This window comes from Episyrphus balteatus, chromosome 1 (genome assembly GCF_945859705.1).
Source record: "Episyrphus balteatus chromosome 1, idEpiBalt1.1, whole genome shotgun sequence".
NCBI classification, from domain to species: Eukaryota; Metazoa; Arthropoda; class Insecta; order Diptera; family Syrphidae; genus Episyrphus; species Episyrphus balteatus.
Window position 1 is genome coordinate 36011353 of NC_079134.1, and position 20657 is coordinate 36032009.

General features: G+C 30.9%; 2 protein-coding genes across 2 annotated transcripts; one reads left to right on the forward strand and one right to left on the reverse strand.

Annotated features, from left to right (window-relative positions):
- The first annotated feature begins 4735 nt into the window (after positions 1-4735).
- LOC129915630 (MTOR-associated protein MEAK7) lies at positions 4736-6429 on the forward strand. Its single transcript, XM_055995257.1, has one exon. It carries the CDS (start codon positions 4925-4927, stop codon positions 6239-6241), a length of 1317 nt encoding a protein of 438 aa, XP_055851232.1. The 5' UTR covers positions 4736-4924; the 3' UTR covers positions 6242-6429.
- Positions 6430-14728: 8299 nt separating this feature from the next.
- On the reverse strand, positions 14729-20212 carry LOC129915533 (kelch-like protein 4). The gene is made up of 2 exons (XM_055995122.1): positions 19993-20212; positions 14729-17317 (listed from the first exon to the last, which is right to left on the reverse strand). Exons 1-2 carry the CDS (start codon positions 20210-20212, stop codon positions 15825-15827), a joined length of 1713 nt encoding a protein of 570 aa, XP_055851097.1. The 3' UTR covers positions 14729-15824.
- Positions 20213-20657: the final 445 nt, after the last annotated feature.

The window sequence follows — 20657 nt, forward strand, 5'->3', positions numbered from 1 at the left end:
TATAAGATTCGACATTGCGAAATAATCTTATTTGGGCTATAGAGAAAACAGGCTATTAAATTCTGTTTATTTAAAAAATACAAATTTAACACAAAACCAAACAGATACATTTAAACAAAATACACTCCTGCTCAAATTTAACGCATATCCTATTTATTTTACAAAAAAGTCCTATTATTACTTTATGTCACAGTATCATTTTTTTTTTTTTTTTTTTCAAATGAGTCAGGAGTGATCTTAAATTCAAGGTATTAAATAAAATGTTTGAGGGGAAGATTTGGAAAGAGATTTGCTGAAGTCAATCTTTCAACCTGCGAACCTTTTAGATACTCGTACGTACAGAGTTAGTGAGCTCCCCTAGGCGAATGCTTTACCTACGTGCTATCCCAGTGTTGCAAATAAGGGTGATAAAATGCAACTTAAGCTGAAGTACGATAAAAATAAAAAAATTTCTTACGTTATTTTAATTTTAATTTAAATATATTACATGTTAGTTTTCTCAACATTAAATCATCGTTGAGCATATTACATTTGAATCGTTTATTTCAGAAACGACATAAGTCCATGAGCATAAACTTTTCAGGAGCAACAAAAAACTGTTTTTTACTTAAAATTCCACAACACTTCAAATTTAGAGTATGTCGAGTTATAATCTAGCCTAAGATGCATTTAGAAACCTTTAAAATATTAACTTTTTTTTAGGTCTTTGCGGCTTTTTAAGCCTTTAAAGTCGGTGGACTTATGTCGTTTCTGAAATAAACGAAATTTTTGTGGTAAAACTTTTGTTTTTATTTATCTATAGTTTTTGAACCCTAGTTTCGATTTTAATAAATTAAATAGCAGTAGATAGAGTAAATCTTTACCTTTTTATAGATGTATAACTTAAAGGCTTGCGTGTCATGATGTTTGCCAAAAAAATTTAAAACTGGTAAAATGTCATATTATTCAAGAGTTAAAAATGCTGCCACCACCAGAAATCTGGCTATAACTTTTGAATCCTGAGTACAATTTTAATGAATTTAATAGATATAGATAGAGTAATTCTTTACCTTTTTGTAGATATATAACAAAAGGGGGTGCGTGTTAAGATTGCTGCCAAAATAATTTAAAACTGGTAAAAAGTCATGTATTTAACAGTCAAAAATGTTGTCACCGGGTGAAAATTTTCCATATATTTTGAACCCTTTTCTTTCAGTTTTCGTATTTTGGGGGGTCTGACACACAGTACACATAAAAAGGTAATATATTCCGAACTGACATTGGTCGCCAAATTGTCAAAACATGACAATTTGGCGACCAACGTCAGCTATCGAATTCTTAATTGTTTTAAAATACCGACGAAAAACGCACAAAAACCGCAAAACCACGCACAACACTAATTTTTTAACAATTATCGACCATTTTCCGCGAAGAAACACCAAGAAAATTGGTTATTTTTCAATTTATAATTATTTTAAATGACATTTTATAAATTAAAACAAAAACAAATTTTTGTTTACTGCGATTAAAATATTAAAATTAAGGGCCGACCTGACAGATTGGTGCCCATTTTTGACAAACAAATTTTGACAACGTTCGGAATATATTACCTTATTATGTGTACTGTGGGTCTGACATACTTAATTTTTTTTTCAATGAGAAATTTCCAAAAAAAAAAAAATTTGGAAAAAGTGGACTTATGCTGTTTCTGAAATAAACGATTCATTTTACGTTGCGTTTTTTCCGTCAGTGTAGACAACAATCCGGATTTTCATTCAATAGAAGATGTCTTGAAAATGTTGAAGAGATACATTCGCGACCGAAATCCACCTCCAAGCTCCAAGCAGTCTTGATCAACTCAAAACTGCAGTAAAAGAAGAGTTACAACAAAACTTTCAAAAGTTAAATCTTAGAATGAACAGACGACTCCAAGTTGTCATATTGGGAAGAACTGTCACTTGATAAGAAGAAAAAATTGTGCGTTAATTTTTAGCAGGAGTGTATAAAGAGAATTTTTTGTTATAGTTTAAGTTACCTAGTAACCCAAAAATCCTTTTCAAAGATTTTTTTGATATCAAATACACAATCCGTTAAGCGACTGTGGCGCCAATTATTCTCATTCATAGGGGATTTTTTTTTTCTTTTCTAAAGGCTTGGCCACACTGGAGGGTATGCGGTAGCGGTACGGGTAGCGGTGAGGGTACTTGTATGAAAAAAATTCCAAACTGACAAATAAACGTTCAGGTGTGGAATTTTTTTAGTACAAATATCGTTGCCGCTACCCGTACCGCTACCGCGTACCCTCCGGTGTGGCCAAGCCTTAAAGGCTTGACCACACCGAAAAGACATACATGCGGTAGAGATACGGGTAAAGGCTTGGCCACACCGGAGGGTATGCGGTAGAGGTACGGGTAGCGATAACTATATTTGTATGAAAAAAATTCCACATCTGAACGTTGATATGTCAGTTTGGAATTTTTTTCATACAAGTACCGTTACCTCTACCCGTACCGCTACCGCATACCCTCCGGTGTGGCCAAGCCTTAATTGTATGAACAAAATTCCAAACTGCAACATCGATTGATCCAATGTGAAGGGAATTGAATAAAAAAAAAAAATCAAAAATTTTGATTGGTCTAAAAACAAAATTACGAATTGATTCTACAAAACGAAGGGTCAAATAATCGTCGCATACGTTAATGAACTCGTGAACGGAATATGTTCATTTGGCATGAGGTCATACGTAAAGCAAACTACTTCGTGTTCAACTGAACAGAATGTCATATTCGTTTGATTTGAAGCTTTGGAACTTTAAACGGGTTCAATAAGTTAGGTCGTGTGTGAATTGCGTTAAATAGTTAAATCCGTGTTAAATTTTTGACACTATTGAGGTTAATAAAAAAATTTCAGCTGTATGTGCCTGGCTACACAGTGATTTTTCAATCGCCTATCCAGTCCGGTTGTAGGCAAGAGGGGTGAGGATTTTCCTCTTTTTGACATTTGTTCCTAGAAAATGTGAATTGGAACGTGATTGGGCACAACACTGTGTGGCCAGGCACTATGGATTATTGTTTAAATTTTTGTCTGCCTTTTTTCTGCCATGATGCTTCTTTTTAATAAAAAAAAAAAACAAAACAAAACCATCTGCAAATTGAGATCTCGCAGGATCTACTTTTTATACAGCTTGTATTGAGCTTGCTTCAGAATTAAATTTCTTATAGAAGTTTGAACTTGTTTAACAACTTCTAATAAGTTGTTTAAATATTGTTAAAGAAACTTAAACGAAAAAAGCTTGTTTTCGGAAAAGCCTTCTTAATGAATTTATAGAAGATTTACAGAAATTACCAAGTTTAGTATTTGGTTTTTGGTTTTGATATTGAATAATCTAGCTGGGACACTTTTTGGTTTTGACATTGAATAATTTAGCTCAGACATTTTTTTACATTTCTGCTATTTGAATTGATTAAGTTTTTGATTTCATTAATTAATATACGAGGATGGCCGAGTGCGTAGAGTGGTGGACTGCCACCAAGCAGATACGAAGTTCGATTCCTGGGTGTGGTAAAAAAATTATATACTTTTAAAATTATTATTAATAGATAATTCAATTTCAGATTAAAAGATAAAATTCATGATTTAAAATCAAATAAAAACCATTTAAAAAAGAATTATTTTTTGTTTTTGTAGTAGTTTTTTTTTCGATAAGACATGTATTAAAGAGCTATACAAGCTCTTCCGAAGCTATCTGTCAAATCTCAAAGCTTCTGTAGAGCTTCGGTAAAGCTTCGTTTAAACTTCTTATAGAGGGTCAAACTTGTATAACGTTCTCCTTTTTCCATGCCCAACAACCTTACTAAAGTTTAAAAGAAGCTAAAATGTAGCTTTTGTAATACCTTAACCGAAGCTGAAATGTTAGTTGGGCCTAGACCGCTCTAACCGTTAATTACACTGGTCGGCAACAAAATGGAGCTTGAACCAAACCATATTTTTCTAAAGGACTTTTGTGTGCTGATTCCGAATCTGAAGTCAAAATTTCACTGACACCTCACATTTTCGAAATATTTAAATATTAACAGGTCAAAAACGCATTTTTGTGGTACTTTTGGCGTTGAATTTCATCACCGTTAAATTTTTTTTCGCAAAACTACATATGCAATATTCAAAAGCCATATTTTATCGTTTTAAATACGTTTATTTTTATTTTCGAAATTATTTTTTTCTAAAAGATATTTGATATAGAAAGGTATGATATCTCAAAATCTTAGTGGTTAAGGTAACTTATGGTTCTTGAAGCAGATTTGAAGTACATTTCAGTTTTCGACTCCTGATTCGGTTGAAAAAAATAGCAAAATATTACGGAAAAATAATATTTTTAGATCAAATGTTAAAAAACATTTCATTTAAAATTAGTTTTTGAGACTTTATAGCTAAAATTGTGATGAGCAGACCTCAAAAACTAGACGTGATGGAAGAAATCTGTAAACTGTTTTGAATTCAGCACACTCAAGTTTATTAAAATCACCTTACAGAGTTCTTGCTCCCGTTATCTAACCTATGAAGATGCAAATTCTACCAAAAATTACGTTCCTTTTGTCGACGATTTGACCGGTTTTTTTTATCTTAGACGTAAACCTTTTTTTAGAAATAACACAAGATGGCAGTGCGTACACAAAACCGCTGTACAATTACCCATCATAATTTTTTTTTTTCACCTTTCACCACACACAATCAGCTGTTTATCTGCCTGTCACAAGGAAAGTCACAAGTAAAAAACAAGATACAACGAAAAAGCAAAAAAAAAATATCCAAGAAATGATAAAAAGATAAGCAAACACATAAAAAAAAAAACTTCTGGTACTTATATCAATATTATTCTAATAAATATTTACTCAAAATATCTTTCATAATCATAACAGACAAAAAAAAAGCAAAACCTACAAACAAAATGGGCAATCAACAAACAAAAAGTGATAAAAACTCACTTCTAAACTCGGAAGAAACAATCTTTGTTGATAATTCATTCAAATCATTGACGACAAACCATGATAAATTAAAACCAGATGCATTATTAAAATCGTGGTCAAATCTAGTCGATCCCGAATTTCTATCTTTCACTAAAGAAAGTCTATTCGGTAAAACAGAAACCATAACAATCAAACAATATATCGAACATTATTACGTTGTGACCAAAGGAAGTCTCTATGAAAAATCAAACTATATTAATTCACGAATTTTTGGTAATCCTCCTGGGGTCGAGGGCGGAATTACCCCAGAAAATTTACTAAAATTCGTTTCTTCTGTTGTAAGAAGCTATTTTATTGTGTTGGATCACAACAAAACACAAGAATACACAAGTTGGTTGAATAGAAATGTTTTAGTTAATCGCAAAGACATTGACAATTATTCACAATATTTGCTAAAAGATTTGATAAATGTCCAACCAATTTCTATGGATGAATTAGAAAATTGGCTACATTTCAATCCACTGTGGTTGCAAATGTGGAAGGCAATTGTAGTATTTTTAATCAGTCAAAAATCTGTGCATATTCCTAGCACAGCTGAGTGCCAACCAAAAACGCTGCCATTATGTGAATTACCACCAAATTGCAATCAATTGAAAAGTATTCTTGATGTGGGAAAGATTATGTTTTTAAATGATCAATTGCCAACTGATTTTAGATCGAAATGGAGACTTTTATTTAATTCACAAATTCATGGTGAAAGTTTTGCCACTTTTCTAGGTAAAATTTTAAACAAAGGACCAACTGTTCTTATTATTGAAGATGAACAAAAGTATATTTTTGGTGGATTTGCTCCACATTCATGGAATTTAAATCCCAAGTTTGTTGGCAATGATACAGCATTATTGTTTACTTTGCAACCAACAATGCAGAGTTTTATTACGTCCGGTTATAATGATCATTATCAATATTTGAATACCAGTCAACAGACAATGCCAAATGGACTCGGAATGGGTGGTCAATTTGAGTATTGGGGATTATGGTTAGATTGTGAATATGGATTGGGACAATCCTCGGAGACATGCACAACTTTTAAGAATTATAAACAATTATCTGGGCAAAAATCGTTTAATATAAGGAATATTGAAGTATGGGGTGTTGGTGAGGAACCGGAAAAGGATGATGCCGAAGGACCGCAAAGATCAATTCTTGATAAGAATTTGGAAGATAAAGTGATTTTGGATTTGGCCGGACGGCAGATGCATTCTGAGGGTTTGCGTGATCCTGATTTGGAAGAGTAAAAAAGAAGAACTGATTGGAGGTACCTACATATATTCAAATTTAATCGAGCAGCCTTTTTGTAGAATTTTAGTCAAATTAAAAAAAAATATATATATAATTTAAAATTATTTAATAAATAAAAAGATGTATTATGTTCCTTAATTATAAATAAATCCTTATGATTCAATAAAATATCCTTTAATCATAATTTATAGTTGGCATTTAACGAAACAAATATTGAGCTAATTCATGTATACTCAATTGTCGATACTTCTATGATGTTTAGCCGAGCTAAGATATATTTATGAATTCCAGCCAAGTTGTGCCCAGATTCAGTTAGAAAATTACACAATCGTTTTTAACTATACATTTTCTAGGATATGTAACAATTTAAGCCTAGTACGTAGCTGAAATGAAACGAAATATTTTTAAGTACCCAAAGTCAAGAGCGAATATGTTAACGAAAAAATACCATCCAAATAATCAGCCCTATTGTGAGTATTACGTGGAATGTTTTCCTCCCGGAATATTTTTAAAAGCTATCATGATTTTCTCCCGAAGAAAATTTTCCGTTAAGGGGTAATAACACCTTGTAAACCACGAAATCGAGCGTCATTTTCATCACCGTATAAAACAAAGAAGAAATATTATTTTCTTTTGGTGTTTATTTAGTTTAATTAAGTATATTAATAGGTAACAGAATAGGCTAATGTTAAATTTTTTAATGATGTGAAATTTTTTAAATGGCGGTGTAGTTCAGGATGATAGTAAAATCCTGTGCTCCCATCGGGCGACCAACTAACTCCTACAGTTTTTAACCGATTGGGCTGAAATTTTGTGCGGTGCTTAAAAATACTATTCTCTAGTGAAGAACGTAGGATTTTTTTGAAATATTAAAATTTAACGATTTTATGGTCTTTTTTTCAACGAATTTTGTTAATTGAATGAAATAATTTTTTCAAACTAATGTTATTTCTTTAAAAATTAATATAGTATTTTTAAGCACCACACAAAATCTCAGCCCAATCGGTTAAAAACTGTAGGAGTTAGTTGGTCGCCCAATGGGAGCACAGGATTTTACTATCATCCTGAACTACACCGCCATTTAAAAAATTTCACATCATTAAAAAATTTAACATTAGCCTATTCTGTTACCTATTAATATACTTAATTAAAATAAACAAACACCAAAAGAAAATAATATTTTTTCTTTGTTTTATACGCTGATGAATATGACGCTCGATTTCATGGTTTACAAGGTGTTATTACCCCTTAAACTAGTTTCTTCTTTGGCACCAAAATTAAAGCGGGAGGAGAGCTGTCGAATACCTCGCAAATTACCTGAAAAAAAGTTGAAAATACGGCGAGATGTTCAGACGTGAACAACATTTCGCCCGGAACTCACAATAGGGGAAAAGTGGAATTCAATTTTTCTGCATGAATTCTTGTTCACGTGAAACTCACAATAGATCTGAATAAAAAAAAATACAAATTAAAAAATTCAAGAAAAAACATCAGCAAAAACAAAAAAAATTTAATTTCGTTCAAGATTTCGTTATTTTTGTATGGAAAATTACATTTCCCTTCAGCTGCGTACTAGGCTTTTAGTGTACGAAAAATAAGTCAAGAAAAACAATGAAAAAAAATGTCAACTTAAATTTAGGGTGATATGCGTGGGTACTAGCTTAAAGAAATAATTTTTTATTTGTTAAAAACTTTTTTTTTTAATTGTGTTTCAATTACAAAAAAAAAAAATACATATATGAATTTCCATTTTCCACAAAAAAATCAATTAATTTCAATTATTTGTGATCTTCTGTCAAAAAATACTGGGAAATACTGGTAACTCAAATTCTATTTGCAAATAGTGATCATTTTTTTTATTGATCTGAGGTCAATTTTTCAAGATCTCGATTTTTGAAGAGATTTACACCTATGCACACGCACTTTCACACACACCGAAATATTTGGCAGTTATTTGGACATTTGTTTTTGTAAATATTTGACCAGTTACGAATAAAAATAAATCATTTGGTAATATCCATTTGCCACAAGAGATCATTGGATTCGCTACAAAAATCTCTTTTTCTTTCAAAAGGAAATCCACATAAGAATTTCAGCCAAGTCGTGCGCAGATTAAAATAGAAAATCACACAAGCCTAGTACGCAGCTGGAACGACATATTTTCAAATATCCAAAGTCAACAGCGAACATGTTAACGAAAAAATACCATCAAAATAATTAAAGGTCTGTTTAATGAATCTGATCCGCACAGAAAAGATCAGAAAAGTACAGGTTTGTGTGTTTCATAAGGAAACACCTTGCCCTAAACTGTTCTACCAACTGTCATTTTGTGTTCCATGTAATTTTCCAGCACAGATTAGTTCAAGTTTTTCTGCTCCTACTTTTGAGGAAGAGCAAACGAGTGAGAAGTGTCAAACAGCAACTGATTTGTTTTATTTTTACAAAAATATATTTAAATAAATTCAAAATAATGAAAATTTGTTTAGAATATTCTTAATATGAAGAAAAATTCAAAATGTGAACAAACGTTGCTTTGCAGCCAAAATGCACTAAGTCAAAAAACATAGTTTTGAGTAAATCGATTTTTAAGATTTTTTCTCTTGTGAAAATTCAATGTTAACTGTTATTTGTCAGATTATCACTTTAAACACAAACTCAACATTTTGACATTAGTTTCCAAAAACTTTCTTTGTTTTTAAAAAACCAAAATGATAATTATGTGAACAAAAGTAGAAAAATCCATGACTTAGTGCCTTTTACCTGTAATGATTTACAATTATTTGTTCGTAATCAATACTTTTCTGACATAATGAAGTTAAAGGAAACAACATTATAGCACAAAAGTAAAGACGAAATCTCAATTATACCTAGTTAAATCAGAAATTTTACAACGCAGAACAATAAAAACAAGTAACTAATAAAAGAAGGCTTTAAAAATGGAAGCAATTTAAAATAATAAATTCTACAATAATGAACAATAAATTATTCAATACCTCTTTCATCTAATACATCTGGTTCTGGAAGGAAATCTTTTGTCTAACATTGTGATGGTAATGATGAAAACCAAGAATGAATAATACCTTTTTTACAAATGAGGCGATCAGAATAATAATGGGTGAAGTCCACTTCTCTGTACATAACTCGGATTTTTAAAGGTCTTTAAAGTTCTATATAAAATAGTATACAAGAAAGAAATTCTGGAGGTTTACAGCTCCTTATCTGTGTAACCTTTATTTCAAAAGTTCCTTTAGTTCTTTAGAAAAGGCTTTTCAAAGTTCAAAATGCACAAATTTCAAATTATTATTATTCTGAAAGCTCATATATCAAGCAGTTTTTTCTTCATAGTTGTGCTTATTTAAGAGGTTGGGTGTACCCTGTACAGTCTTGGTAATTTTTTACTGGCAGATAATAAGGAGCAGGGTTTCTTCCTCTTCGAAAGCTCTTAAAAACGTTCAAGCTTCGAAAATTGTGGTCAAGTTCATAGTAAGTTTGAAGTATTCCCGGTTTATTTTTTTTCGTATCGAAAACATTTAATTTGAAGCCCCAGCTAAGAACGAGAATTCTAATTCATTTTTAAAAGGTTACACAGATTCATATAGAAAATTCAAGTCGTCTTTAATCGCTGAAAAACTTACAATTTGTATTAATCTATTTACATTTGACCGATTTTTTCTTACATTTACCTCACAAGATACTTTGTAAGTCATTTTTCAAATTTAAAAATGTTGTTTTAAAGACAGGAAAAATGCACTAAAAACTAGTACTGATTTAATTTTTCTTGTGTTTCAGGTAAAAAGGACTAGGTCAACTTAGTGCGTTGTGCCAGTATTAAAGTTGTTTTTTCTGACTTCGTGCAAAAAGATACCTCAAATAATTCATAAAGTACGTCAAATATTTCTAAGTGCGGTATTTCAGTAGATCGATATCATCATTCTGAACCGTTTTGCATTTAAATCTAAAAATCCTTAAAATATGACTTAGTGCGTTTTGGCAGCATACCGACGAAATATTCTGATTAATTATTATTTATTTGAATGAAAAGTCATAACAAAAAAAAAATATTTTAATTTTAAGTTTCAAAACTGATAGGCAAAAGTCAAAATAGGAAGGTGTACTTTTCTGATCTTTTTTGTTTTGACAGTTTTCAAGAATTTGTGCTGTTCTGATATTTTTTGTTCCAGTTTTTCTTCATTAAACAGACCTTAAAAAAAAAAAATAAAAAACGAAAAATCAAGAACAAACATCAGAAAATAAGTTTTGAAGCAAAAACAAAAAAAAAATTTAATTTCGTTGCGTTATTTTTGTATGGAAAATTACATTTCGCTTCAGCTGCGTACTAAGGCTTTTAGTATACGAAATAAGTCAAGAACGGAGAAAATAAATTTCAACCTAAATTTAGCGCGATGTGCGTTGGTACTAGCTTAGAGAAATAATTTTTATTTTTTTTTAATTTTTTTAATTTACATTTTATCCTTGCATATCGTCCAGTTTCCGCGTGAACCACGTATCTTCACAGAAAATTTTGTTCTGTTCTTAAAAGAAACATACATTTTTCTTGAAATTAAAAATATGATTTGAACAAAAGGAATTCAAGTTATGTTTAAGACATATTGCTTGACTTTTTTCTAAACAAAAATCCTTTTATCTATTCTTTCTGTAAGTTTTAGAGCAATGTTTAAGAGAAAAAACAAATCTTTAAAAAATGTACTTACGAGGTTCAAGCTGAAACGGGACGATATGAAGCATAAAAGCGTTCGTTTGGCCAAAAAAAATTGATTTATTTTTTGATCTTAGATCATTTTTCCGGATCTGGATTTTTCTTGAGCTCCCGAAAATCTAGATTTACCACTCTTTTGTTAACACCACTATGCATCATTATTGACAAGTTCAGTTTGACAGGTTTTTGGTATGATAATAATTTGTTTCGGTTTCAAGAAAGATTTAAAATAGTTTTGAAGTAATTTTAAGTGAATTCATTTAGGTATGCGTCCAGCTCATCTTCGGGTTAAAAAAATCAACGGTCGAATCATTATTTGACAACTGCGATCGCTGCCTGGTTCACAGACACAAAAATAGTATTCAAAATATGTCAAAAATAGTATTCAATGTATTTTTTCATACTTATTTTTCACAAATGTTGACTTTGAAACCAATTATTTCGAAAACAACTGATTAAAATAACTTGATTTAAAAACTCAAATTAAGTGTACAATTCTAGCTTTTGAAAAGGGTATCATTGATAACTGAAAGTGTTGCCGTTGTTTTTTAATATTTTTTTTAGTAGTTTTTTTAGAAAATTGCCCCTCCCGCCTAAAGGGGGGGACACAGACCCCCCCTCTCATAACAAAAAATGATTGTACTGAATACCTCTACAAAAAACCTTTTTCAATTCTCGGCGCCTAAGTTATCGTCCTCGAGCATTGCGTTGATATTATTTTTTTTTTTCGAAAAAAAACGTTTACGAGGGTATCTTGGAAAAGGAAGCTTATCCGATTTTGGTAAAAACGGATTATTATTGCTGAGGCCTTAAGGAACAAAGCCTCATTTTTAGTTTTTGTCGTCATTTTAGGTCAACCTTAAACTTGTTCAGACTCACTGTGAGTAGAAAAAATGGAATTTTTTTTATCCTGCACAGGATTTTTTTTATTGTTGAAGAACACTGTCTGAAAAACTCCCTTTTTCAGTTTGATTTTGGAATTAGTTTTAAAAAGTGAAGAACTAACGAAAGTAATAGAAGAAAAAAATGCAACGGAATATAATATAATAGAAAATATATTCATAATGGTTGGTTTTGGTAATAATAAAAAAATTTGAAAGAAACACTTTTCCCATTTTTCATTTTTCAAACAAAATTTAAAAATGTCAAACTTCAAGCTCATAAGTGTATGCGCAAGTTCGTGTGCAAATAGTGGTGTAGATCTGACTAAAAATGTGGAGTAAATCCGAAGAACTCCGTACTTCCCAAATTGTACTAAAATTACTCCGGAACATGTTTTTTTTTTTTTTGTACACTTTTGTGGCGTGAAGGAACACAAAACCTTCAAAAGTGTAGAAATAAATATGAAAAGGGTACTCTCATTGGGGTGAAGGAAAACGACATGAGTTTAAAGGGGGAAAATATTTTCGATTCTTTTTTTCCCAGAACCAGAATAGGCCCCCAGTTTTAACATTGAAGTTTCGTAGAAATTGGTAGTTTATCGAAGTCCCTTCTCCAAATGGCTGCAGTTTAAACACTTGCAATTGCAACAAATAATTAAGTTGATGAGTTTTTTTCTACGCTTTTCTTTTACCCACATTAACATCCACCCACTTACCCTTCCTCTTGTTTGTTGTTATGTTATTGTCACAGGAATCCATTATAGTTTGAATTGAACTCACTCAGGGGCGGATCCAGGATTTTTTTCTGGGGGGGGCACAAGGGACGGATTGGCAAAAAAAAAACAGCAATAACAGTTAGAAATAAAGTGAAGTACCATACGACTGACTAACAAGCAGAAAATTTTAACGACCCACAGTGGTCTAAAACCTGGCCAAAAATATTTAGGCACATTTCCCACATCAAATAGGTACCAAATGACCAAAAAGTTATTCGGAAGGAAAAATTTTCATTTTCTTGTTACAGTAAAAGCCACTTAAGTGCTAACCCTCTTACTCCTGGATTAGCCGGAAGAAAAAAAATATAAAAAATCAGAAAATGCACGTACAATTCTGTGCTATATTAAAGTTAGTAATCTATTCTTTGTTTAATTTTTTGACTTAAGTTGTTTCACCAAATAGATTTTGAGAAATTAAGTTTTAAAGATGAAATTTTGAAAAAAAAAATGTTTACGTTTTTTAATTGATTTTGTATAAAATTTTGCAATATTATGGACATAATTATACCATTAGTTAATGACCTAGTAGTTTTTAGTCAAATACTAAAGACTTCATTCTAATAAATATTAAAGTTCCTAAGAATAACAAAAAAACTGAATCCTACTTTTTTGCCGGGAAACCCAGTTTTTTTTTTTATTTGCATTAACCTTTTGTAACCCAAGGTCGTAAATTTAAAAATTAATAAGTCAATCGATTGGCCTTTATCTTTAATAAAACACGTATTTTTTAAAAATTCAATAAAGTCATTATTTACTTAGTTATTTCGATATTTTGGGAGTAAAAAAAAGTTTAAATAATTTATTTTTATATAAAAATTCAAAAATTCAAGCAAAAAACTATCTAATATTAATTTTTAGGCACTTTCCTAAAATCCAAAAATAAAACCACGTGGGGTTTACTAACAAAAACTATTTTTTTTCTGAATTTCGTAGTTTTTATACAAATTTGCTTATTTTCAAAAAAAAGCCCAACTTTCAACATTAACTGTCAATTAAAAACTATTGGTGCTATTTATTAGAAATTTGAAGTACTATTTCGATAAAGCAATACTTAAAGATTATAATATTAGAAGCTTCAAAAGAAAAAAAAATAGTTTGTAGAGCTTTTTTGCAATCTTTTTCGGTTTGTTACAGAAATGTCACATGGGGCTACAAGGGGTTAAATTGTTTTATACCTCAAGAATATTGTGTTCAAATCGTAGGTCTCTTGGAGCCAAATTGACCAAGTTATAAGTATTTTAATACTACCCTTAGGAACGTTTTAGTCTTTTAGTCCAGAGTTCAAAACTTTAAATCGTTATCCCCACAACTAATGTTTTCAACGCCGGTGCTCCTCATAACTTCAAAACTACTGCACCGATTCTTTTGAAATTTGGAACACTATTTTTTTTACATATTTTTAGAGGTATCCCTGGAGAAATTTTCTCAATAAAATAATATTTATAAAAATCTATAAGGAAGGGTCGCTTTTGAGGAGTTTTTTTTCAAGGGGTCTTTATTTTCGGGGTGCAAACTTGGGCAAACTTCTGAAATGCAAGTTTGTTCTACATATATTGCAGTTCTATAATGTATAGTTTATGCAATTTTGTGACGTGTTCCGCTATTTTAAAAACACTAATGTTGAAAAAAAAACAACGAAAAAAGTGCAAATTTTTTAACCCCTCTGTATGAAAAAATAGAGTTGCATATAGGTACAATTATTTTTTTTATATCATTCAATGTCATTCGATGTCCATATCAAAATTTTTCACCAAAATCACTTTGAAAATTCACTTTTTTTTAAATCGAAAAATCGTTTATTTATTTGTGAGGTGGAGCTTTTCATGGGAAAGGGATGAAACAATCAACAAAATTCGCATTTTCAGCCAGAAATAGACAAGAATTTTACTCAAGTTCTTTCTGTTATTATTCATATATTTTTAAAACTCTTATAGTTTGATTTCCTTTAAGTATGAACTTTAAGTTCTGGGGGGTGCACGTGCCCCCGTGCCCCCCCCCCCTAAATCCGCCTATGAACTCACTGATACATTTTTTTCTATTTTTAAATTATATTTTATAAAGATTATATTTTATTTAAAAAGAATATTTCATAAAAACATTTACATATATACAAAAAAAAGTTACATAAAAAAATATATTTCCGTGCCCAGCAATATTCTATGATAAAACCTAGGAGGCATTTTTTTTTGTTAAATATTATTTTTATGGCTACTTGAAGCTAAACTATTTTTATATTGTCCTCCATATTATTTTAAAGAAATATTAATTTTCAACTGTTTAGTAAATTTAAAAAATGGTCTATGCATTTTTATAGCTGCAATATTTTTTTAGAGCTACATTATTTGTACCTATGACTATTGACTTCTAATGGCCCAGTCTAATGGCCCAGTATTTTTTAGATTGCTTTCCGATTCAATTAAGCATTTTTTGATTTGTTTAAGGTGATATTTTTTCCTTTTTTTATGTTAGGTCTTTATTTAGGTATAAAAACTTTTCAGTTTTTTAACGGCTTTGTTTCTGATAAAACCGAGTTCACATCCTTTAAGTTTCCCAGTTCGGAAACAAAACTTGGCGACGATTTGTTTCTTGATCCAATATTTTTGGTGTTGTTTGTTGTTGTATTTACATTGAGTCTTTTTTGTGGAAATTTTGTGTAAATTGTTGCTTCATCAGTTGTAGAACCACCGTTTAAAACAGCATTCAATCTTTTTGAAAATTTTTCCAAATCTTCTATTTTTCCATATTCAGGTTTAATTCGATTTTTTTTAACCTTGGCTATTTTTGAACTAAGAACCTTGTTTTGATCTTGTAAAACTTCCTTTTCAATGATATTAATGTCTTTTTCTGTTGCTATGTTTGCCAGTTTTGCGTGAATAAGTTCATTCATTTTTGGCATTAAAAGTTCTATAAAAACCAATATATTTTCTCCCATGGTGCAAGATTTTTGTCATCGGAATTGAAATGACGAGAGAGCTTCTGCTGTATGACCTTTTAAAAAGTGACCGTAATATATCTATTAGAAATGTAAAGAATGTATTAACTTGACTAGTTTTTACCCAGGATACGTTTCAACACATTTTCGAAACATTTTCAGCAAAAAAAAAAAATAGTTTTTGAAAAAATGTAACTTAAGTGGTTTTTGACAATGACCGATCCAATTCCAAAATTTCCAAAATAAATGTCCCTCCTAATTTATCTCATTATTTTAAATATATGTAAGACAACATGTATCACAATATTCCACCGGTAACGGACCCAAAGTATTCCATGTGTCGGTTTCTATATCATACTCATCAACTTCTTCCAAATCGCAAATTATTATTTTATTTTTATAAACTATACTTTCAATATTGTCTCTAATTTTTGATTTATATGTCATTTCATCCCAACAATTACTTATCAAATCATACCGATATAAACCGTTGCATGCATTGAATCTATCATAACCACAATAAGAAACATAATTACCACCGATGATGTATAAATACTGTTCAGTGGCAGCAAATCCAAATCCAGTGAGAAAATAACCACATCTATTGTGTGGAAATCTAATTTTTGTACAAGTCCATTTGTAAGAAGCAACTTCAAAAGTTTGCAAAAATTCATTTTCTGAATCAAGAATATATAAAATTCCATTATGGGAAGTTATTTTAATCAATCCAGCTAAAGGCGACAATGGTTGCAAATCATGCCATTTATTTGTTGAAAAATTAAACAACTCTAAAGATGTCTGGTGAAAAACATCTTCACCAATTACAAATAAATGTCCATTTAAATACTCTAACTGACAATATCTTTTGTCTGTATTCATTTGGGGAAAATGTATCCACTCGACGGTGTCAAGATCCAAACATTTCACGGTATTTGTTGTTGAGTAGGGTCTTCCAACAAAAATCAATTTATTATCAATTACAATTGTTGAAGGATTTAATTCGTCTATGCTTGTTTCTATTACAGATAACCATGAATTTTCTTCGGGATTCCAACTTTTAATAATAACTTTGCTCTCCTTCATACATATTATTCCAATTTGATTAGGCTTATTTTTTTTATTTCTCCTTTGCTTTTTTCGTTTGTTCTTTTTTGCCTTGGAAGTACTCTCTGCTTGGTCATTAAAACGAGTTTCTGGCAACAAATGCCATTGCAACCAACTGCAAATCAATTCGTAACTTTCCAAATTCTTACAAACTGATTTTCTATTTTTAAGAATGAATTTAGGTGTAAGAGTCTGAAAATTAACCATTGATAGAAGCTCAATAACCAAATGTTCACGATTAGGTTTGTCATAATTTATCCATGCAACCAAACACATGAAAATCTGCTCTCCCAGATTCGTATGGGGATTGTTGATAAAAAGTAAATCTTTCAATTCACTTTCACTCAACTTTAACAATTCTTTCTTTTTTAATATTTTCTTAAAATTAGAATAAGTGCATTTTAGAGACTTGTCCTTCAACGTGGATAAATTCAATTCATTAGCCAATTGAAGCCATTTCAATGATTTGTTGCAGTTCATGTTTTTCTCGATAAACTCACAACAACCATGAATTAAAGTGTTCATTTTTAGAAATGATGCAGTTCGCAAGAATGTTTCGACGGTTTTCAAACATAATTCAATAGAACCTTTGTACATGAAATCGATTATAGGTTTTAATGTTGCCGCATCGATTTCTTTGAGTTCGATAACATTTGATTTATGTCGTTTTCTTTCACTCCAATGAGAGTACCCTTTTAGTACTTATTTTTGCACTTTTGAAGGTTTTGTGTTCTTTGACGCCACAAAAGTGTAAAAAAAAAATTACTCCGGAGTAATTTTAGTACTACGGAGTACCCCGGATTTACTCCACATTTTTATGTCGTTTTCTTTCACTCTATTAAGGAGTGCTCTAAAGTTTTACTCCTTTTCTGGAGTGAAAGAACATAATTAGAGTAATTTAATTTTTTGTAATTGTGTGTGTGACAAGGCAAAAATTGATAATTTCCTTGAAAAAAATAGTGATAATAGCCCTAGGGAAGAATTTTATGAATTGAAAAAAAAAATTAATATTAATAACATAGAAGCATAAAAAGCGTTCGTTGTCTGCTTCTACACGAAGACTCAAGGCGCAGAAATTATCTTCAAATTTCCTTTTGATATTCGATTCGGTGCGTCGCGCGCTTCTTCACGTCGTATTCTGTGTATCTTGTGCGTCTACGTTTTCGTGTGGAAGCAGACTATGTATTTTAATTAAAAAAAAAAAAACAACTCCAGTAGGGTCTAAAAACTTTTGAATAAATTAAAAACGTTACTATACACGCAAATAATACACAACCGACGAAGCAGACTCCACGACCGACGAAATAAAATAAAGCAGAACAGCAAAAAAAAGAACAAGAGCAAAGAGAAACGTCAAAAAGAGTCACAAAATTTTTTACCGGAGACTCACGGTAGAAAATCTTCCTTCCCTTTTTTTTTATTTATCCCTTGCTTTATTTTTTATTTCTCCCTTGCTCTTATGTGCGTCTCACACTTTGCGTCTTCGTGTAGAAGCGGATTTAGTTTTACTTTTAGTATATTTTTCATTATATTTCTGATCGGTTTTTTTCAGCTTAATTGATATACACCCATAGTTTGATCATTGTAAAATAAAAATATCCCATCATCGCAGAAAAAAAATGGGATTTTTTTTTATCTGGCACAGGATTTTTTTTTTATTGATAAAGAACACTGGCTGTTTTATTCGGTTTTCAATTTCATTTGAGAAAAGTGAAGAATTAACGAAATGATGGAAGAAATATATATGGCGGAATATAATATAATAGGAAATATATTCATAATGGTTGTTCTTGTTAATAACAAAAGAATTTTAAAGAAAAACTTTTCGCATTTTTCTCTTTTCAAACAAATTTTTAAAATGTCAAACTTCAAATTCATAAGTGTGTGTGCAAATCGGTGTAAATCTGACTAAAAATGTGGAGTAAATCCGGGGTACTCCGTAGTACTAAAATTACTCCGGAGTAATTTTTTTTTTACACTTTTGTGGCGTCAAAGAACACAAAACCTTCAAAAGTGCAAAAATAAGTACTAAAAGGGTACTCTCATTGGAGTGAAAGAAAACGACATTAGTCAGATTTACACCGATTTGCACACGCACTTGCACACACACTTATGAATTTGAAGTTTGACATTTTAAAATTTTGTTTGAAAATTGAAAAATGCGAAAAGTTTTTCTTTCAAACTCTTTTGTTATTAACAGAAAACAACCATTATGAATATATTTTCTACTGTATTATATTCCGTCAGATATATTTCTTCCATTTTTGCGTTAATTCTTCACTTTTTCCAAAATGAAATTGAAAACCGAATAAAAAAAATTTTCCGCCAGTGTTCTTCATCAATAAAAAAAAATCCTGTGCCATATAACAAAAAAATCCCATTTTTGTCTGCGTTGATGGGATATTTTTATTTTACAATTGTAAAATCAAACTAAGGGTGTGTGTCAATTAGGCTGAAAAAACCGATCAGAAGCATAATGAAAAATATACCAAAAGTAAAACTAAGTCCCCTTCTACACGAAAACGCAAAGCGCGAGACACACATAAGAGCAAAGGAGAAATAAAGTTCGAAAAAAAAGGAAGGAAGATTTTCTACCGTGAGTCTCCGGTAAAAAAATGTGTTACTCTTTTTGACGTTTCTCTTTGATCTTGTTCTTTTTTTTTTGCTGTTCTGCTCTATTTTATTTCGTCGGTTGCGGAATCTGCTTTGTGGGTTGTGTATTATTTGCGTGTATAGTAACGTTTTTAATTTATTCTAAAGTTTTCGTTGCACATAGACCCCGCACGGGAGTTGTTTTTTTTTTTGTATATTATGGTGCTTTTTTTTTGGAATTAAAATACAATAGTCTGCTTCTACACGAAGACGTAGACGCACAAGATGCACATAAGAGCAAAGGAGAAATCGATCTTTCTCTCTCTCTTGTTCTTATGTACATCTCGTGCGTGTACGTCTTCCTGTAGAAGTCGTCATATGAAAACAAGAACAAAATAAAACCAAAGAAAATAACTGTCAAATTTGCGACTTCAAAAAAATAATACGTGTAGAAGCTCGTGACGCACCGCAACGAAAATCAAAAGGAAATTGGAAGATGATTTCTGCGCCTTCCGTCTTCGTGTATTATGCTTCATATGTTATTAATATTAATTTTTTTTTTTCAATTCATAAAATGATTTCCCTAGGCCTGTTATCACTATTGTTTTCAAGGAAATTATCCATTTTTGCCTTGTCACACACACAATTACATTTAAAAAATTTACTCTCATTATGTTCTTTCACTCCAGAAAAAGGAGTAAAAATTTAGAGTACTCCTTAATAGAGTGAAAGAAAACGACATTAGTTGTACGAAATATATGCAAAAAGTACTCACTAAATGCACACAAGACTATTTTATGAGCTTGTATACTGACACAATCGGTACCAGCTATCAAAAATGTGTCGAATAATTCATTTTTGTCATAGAAAGCCAAGAGTTTTTCGGAAATCATTGCTGAGTGTCTATCGCAATTGTAAATTGTTTTTATTATGTGATCATTTGAAGAGGGATTTGTTGATGCCATCTTATTTTTTTTTTGTCCGATCCTAGAAAGATCCAAATTTAATTAAGTAGAATGAATACAACAGGTCATAAAGAAAAAAAGAATGATTTCTATAATAGAATGGTGGACTTGTATTCGTCGCTTAGGAGACTATCCTACTGTAAAGTGTGACTCGTAAACTGAAGGAGTCTCTAAAGTTAATAGAAATGAATTCTAGGTTCTAGTCTAGGTTTTGTTTGTGGTTTGTACCTATGTACTGCAATTCGAACCAACTGAAATTTATGCAAAGATAATGAAGGCAGACTTACGATAAGTAAAACAAACTTTCCTAGGCTTCGTTTCAACACTCAATACTACTGATCCTGAATCTCTAATCAAAAGATCAGACCAAATGTCGTGTTGAAAATATGAGTAGATGTGAAAAACAACAACAAAAGTAAAGTGAAAAGTGGTGAACATAGACAAA